This window comes from Rhincodon typus, chromosome 1 (assembly GCF_021869965.1).
Source record: "Rhincodon typus isolate 14 chromosome 1, sRhiTyp1.1, whole genome shotgun sequence".
In the NCBI taxonomy this organism is placed as follows: Eukaryota; Metazoa; Chordata; class Chondrichthyes; order Orectolobiformes; family Rhincodontidae; genus Rhincodon; species Rhincodon typus.
In genome coordinates, this window is record NC_063332.1 from 6,405,139 (window position 1) to 6,410,655 (window position 5,517).

Below are 5,517 nucleotides of genomic sequence, written 5' to 3' on the forward strand. Positions count from 1 at the left end.
GTGAATCCATTATCGATTGTTGGAATTGTTGAAAGTTAAACTGCATCTGCCACTGATCTGCTCAATCTGTTTATATCATCCTGTACCCTACAACCTTATTCCTTTCTGTCAACCACACAGCCATTGTGTCATCCACAAACTTCCTCATTGTCCACGCCCAAAACGCTTATCTACATCTTTTATATGTATCACAAACAATAAGGTACCCAGCATCTGTGGTATGCCACTGTTTGCTGGCCTCCAGTCACACAAATAGCCTTCTAACACCACCCTCTATTTCCTGTCACTAAGCCAATTTTGGATCCAACTTGCTAAGTTACCCTGGATCCCATGTGCTTTTACCTTCTTTATCAGTCTTCCAGATGGGATGTTGCAAAAGGCTCTGGTAAATCCATACAAATTATATCAACTGCACTATTCTCATCTACAAATCTAGTCACCTTTTTGAAAAACTCAGCCAGATTTGTTAGGCGTGACCTCCCCTCTGACAAAGCCATGTTGACTGTTCCTGATCTAACTTCTCTAAATAGAGATTAATTGTCTCCTTCAGAATTTTCTCCATAGTTCTCCACCGCTATTGGTTGCATGTCAGTACTTGTGGGTAACCATACTTGAATGTATTAATTTTTTCACAAGTTTTGTGAGAAGGAGCTCTGTAATACCGTAATCGTTGAAATATGTAGGTGTAATTATTTAGTGTTTTATATCAGGATTTAGTTTTGTGCCATTATTTACAGTGGGTTTCCAGAGAGTGTGTGGGTGCATACATCAAATTTCTGTGTATATTTATAGTGGGTTTCTGTCAGTGTATCATTGTTTACAATGCATTTCTATTAATGCCAGTATTTATATTACGATTCTGGGAGTATGTTGGTATATACATCAAGGTCTTTTTGAGTGTGTCAGTTTTAAAATTTATTTCTATTTGTGCTAGTATTTACATTTCGGTTGGGCGTATGTGGATATTTATAATAACTTTCTTTGAATGTGTCAGTATTTACAACGTATTTCTATTTGTGCCAGTATTTACAGAAGGAATTTAGGAGTATGTTGTTATTTACAAAATCCTTCTTTGAGTATTCAGTATTTACAGGAAGGATCTGCGAGAATGTCAGTATTTGCAGAGGAATTGTTTAAAATAAAAGTGATTTTAACAGGACGTTGACTGTAATCATTATGTTAGTATTTGAAGACGTGCCCAGGTTTCTGTCAGTCTAACTAGCTTGGGTTTAAGCGGATTTGGGTCTTTGTACTGAGTGCCTGGAGGCTCGGCAGACATTGTTTCACATATTAGTGTAAGCGTGTCAGTAAGAGCTGTTATGATCTGTAGGCAGGGTTGAGGAACAACACCTATTTACAACAACTGCCCATGATAATGTGAGGATCCACAGGTGGCTCCTAGAAAATATGTTTATTGATAATGGGCTTTCTCACACACAGAAAAGACTAACAAGCAAACTGGGAACTGATTTTATGGTTATCAAATTGGCTTTATACATAGCAAAGTCCTGGGTTCAATATCCAAAGAAACTAGTTATTTAATAAGGGTTACAGAAGGATATTTGAAATATCCAGCAGGTTGTTAAAGATACAGACCAGCTTTGAGCCAGGGCATTATAAGGGATAAGAGTGGAAAAAGACGAGGTTGAATAAGACATAGACACTATAAGATATAGGAGCAGAATTAGGTCATTCAGTGCATTGAGTCTGGGCCACCATTCGATAATGGCCGATATATTTCTGAACTCCATTCTCCTGCCTTCTCCCCGTATCCCTTGGTCCCCTTACTAATCACCACCAAACTCTGTCTTAAAGACACTCAATGACGTCATAGAATCCTTCGTGTAGAAGCAGGCCATTTGCTCCACCGGGTCCACACCGACCCTCCGAAGAGCATCCCAACCAAACTCACCCCCTACCCTATCCCTGCATTTCCTACCCTAGACATTATGGACAATTTAGCAAGGCCAATCCACATCTTTGGACTGTGGGAGGAAACCGGAGCACCAGGACGAAATCCATGCACACACAGGGAAAATGTGCAAACTCCACACAGATAGTTACCCAAGGCTGGAATCAAACCCAGGTCCGTGGCACTGTGAGGCAGCAGTGCTAACCACTGGACCACTTTGCCTCCACAACCCTCTGTATCCTTGAGTTCCATACATTAGCCACCTGCTGGCTGAAGAAATTCCTTATCTCAGTTCTAAAGGGTCATCCCTTTTCTCTGAGGCTATACTCTTGGGTCCTCATCTCTCCTACTAGTGAAAACAACTTCTCCACGTCCACTCTATCTAGACCTCTTGGTATTCTGTAAATTTCAATGAAATCCTGCTTCATTCTTCTAAACTCCAGTGAGTACAGACCCAGAGTCCTCAACTACTCCACATATGACAAGCCCTTCATTCCTAGGATTATTATTGCAAATCTTGTCTGGAACCCCTTCAATGCCAGCAAATCCTTCCTTAGATTAGGGCCTAAAACTGCTCACAATACTCCAAATCCTGTCGACCAGATGCTTATACATCATTGTACAGCGTCAACAGTACACCCCTGCTTTAGTATTCCAGCCCTCTTGAAATGAATGCTAGCATTGCATTAGACTTCCTAACTGCCAACTGAACCTGCACGTTAACTTTAAGCGAATCCTGAAACAGGACTCAAAGGCAGGGCTCCTAAAGTGGGGCTCATCAGCTCCGATGACTTTTCTTTTGTCTTTTCTCACTATTTCCTTTTTTTTTTAGATCTTTTTTTCTCTCTACTGACCTTCTGGAGGGAGCTCGATTGTGGAGGCAGCAGCGGCAAAGACGGTGGCTGGGGGCCCAGAGTGGGACTCTGGTGGCCTGTGGTGAGGCGGCTGATGAGCCCCGATGGCGGTCAGTGGCAAGGCAGCAGTGCAGAGGCGACGGGATCGAGAGATTGAGCCCAGTGCGGGAGGGAGAGGATGGTGGTCGGTAGCAAGTGCGCAACATGGAGATCGAGCCCAGTGCAGGGAATGCTCAGCGTGGAACGAGTGCAGGCCCATGGCTAAAGGAGGAACGTAACCTGAAACGTTTATTTCTTATTTACTACTATATAATGAGAGGAACTGTAATGTTGAACTTTTACTTCATTTCTATATTTTTCCACTTTTTAATCTAAGATTTTGTACCTTGGTTTCTTGTACCTAAGATGGCACCATGAATGGCCACATTGTAAACTTTTCACTGTACTCCTGTATCCCTGCACTTGAGTACACGTGATAATAAAACCTAATTCTAATTCTAAGTCCCTTTTGTGCTTCAGATTTATGAAGCCTTTCCCTGTTTAGAAAATAGCCTACATCTCTATTCTTCCTCCAAAACAGCAAAACCTCACACTTTCCCACATCATATTCGATCTGCCACTACTTTGCCCACTCGTCTAGCAGGTCCAGTTCCTTCTGCAGCCTTCCCACTTCCTCAACACTACCTGTGCCTCCACAAATCTTTGTGTCATCTGCAAATTTAGCAACAATATCCTCAGTTCCTTCATCCAGATTGCTAATGCATAATGTATAGTTGTGGTCCCAACACTGAACCCTGCAGAATTCCACAAGTCACTCACTGCCATCCTGAAAAAGACCACTTTATCGCCACCCACTGCCTTCTGCCAGTCAGCCAATCCTCCATCCATGTCAGTACCTTGCCCCCGACACCATGGGTTCTTATCTTATTTTTATTTCTTTATTCATTCACGGGATGAGGACATCACTGGCCAGGCAGCATTTATTGTCCATCCCTAATTGCCCAGAGGGCACTTAAGAGTCAAACACGTTGTTGTGGACCTCGAGTCACATGTAGGCCAGACCAGGTAAGGATGGCAGTTTCCTACCCCAAAGGACATTAGTGAACCAGGTGGGTTTTTACCAACAATCGACAGTGGATTTATGGTCATCGTTAGATTCTTAATTCCAGATACTTATTGAATTCAAATTCCACCATCTGCCGTGGCGGGATTCGAACCGAGTCCCCAGAATTTAGCAGCCTCTTGTGCAGCACCTTGTCAAATGCCTTCAGGAATTTCAAACAGACCAGGTCCACTGGCTCTCCTTTGTTTAACTTGTTCGTTATCCTCTCAAAGAATTCCAACTGATTCGTTAGGCATGACCTCTTCTTAACGAAGCTGTGTTCACACAGCCCTATTTTACCATGCACTTCCAAGTACTCTGCAATCTCACTTTTATAACAGACTCTAAAAATTTAAGCCAAGACCAAGGTCAGCCTTACCAGCCTACTTTCCTTACCAGCCTAGTTTCCTGCCTGCCTCCATTCTTCAATGGGATGTTACATTAGCCATTTTCCAGTGCTCTGGGGCCCTGCCTGCCTCCAGTAATTCCTGAAAAGATCCCCACCAATGCCTGAATAACGGAGGTATTAGCCTCCATGAGCAAAATGGGAAGGTGTTAGAATAAAAGAAGCTGGAAAACGTAGCAAATCAGTCAGCACCTGTGGACAAAACAATGCTTCAGGCCGATAACTTTTTTTAAGAACATCTAGAGATGTGGTGGTGGTGGGAGAGGAATGTCAAAGGACAGGGACTGAGAACACAAGAGCACAAGATATAAGAGCAGAAGTCGGCCACTCAGTCTATCAAGTCTGTTCTGTCATTCAATGAGATCAAAGCTCTGATTGTTCTCAATGCCACTTTCCTGCCTTTTCCCCATAACCCTTGACTCCTTTCTGATTAAAAATCTGTTTTTCCCAACCCTGAGTATATTTTCCAACCAAGCTCAACAGCCCTCTGCGGTAATAATTTCCACAGAGTCACTATTCTTTGAGAAAATAAATTCCTCCTTACCTCTGTCTTAAATATTCAACCCCTTAATCTGGTCCTAGACTATCCCACAAGGGGAAACTACCTTTTTGCATCTACCTGTCAAGTACCCTCAAGAATTCTGCATGTTCCAATAACACCAGTGGGAATGAAATGATTAAAGATTTCATAGTGCAACAGGCAAAAAGATTAGTAATGGAGATAGTGAAGAAATAAAGGTGGTGCCCAAATGAGGCATGAGTTGCTATCTAAGCATATGTCTGTAATATGAAGAGATAGAAACAAGATAAGGAACAACCCAGTAAAACAGAGGAGAAAGAGTAAGAGAGAGCAAACAAAATAGAGTCAGAGGTTATGTGCTAAAGTTGTAAAACTCAATGTTGGGTTCTGAGATTCTCCATTGACTTGATGGGCTGAATGGCCTACTCCTGTTCCAACAACTTACAGTCTTGAATGAGTTGAAAGAGAAGTTGTTTAAAGAACAACTTCAGGGCTAAATGAAAACAGAAAATGCTGCGGAAATACAGCAGTTCTGGCAGCATTGGTGGAGTGAGAAAGAGTTAATGTTTTGAGTCTGATATAACTGTTTATACACAGGGGTCTTGCTTTGGCCTCTGCGCGGACACTGGAAGGGATTTGGGTGAAGATGGAGGCATGGAAGAAATGGTGATGGGACAAGAAAAGCTGCTGTCCTGGGGTAAAAAACCTGGGGTAAACAATTAA

At 42.5% G+C, this 5,517-nt stretch overlaps 1 protein-coding gene across 1 annotated transcript in view; it reads left to right on the plus strand.

Moving 5' to 3' along the window:
• Nucleotides 1–5,517, plus strand: part of LOC109910569 (exocyst complex component 6B-like) — a 141,305-nt gene extending 135,788 nt beyond the window's left edge. Inside the window, exon 12 of the mRNA XM_048601076.1 lies at nt 5,392–5,517. Coding sequence (XP_048457033.1) covers nt 5,392–5,517 — 126 coding nt within the window. The remainder of the gene's footprint in view (nt 1–5,391) is intronic.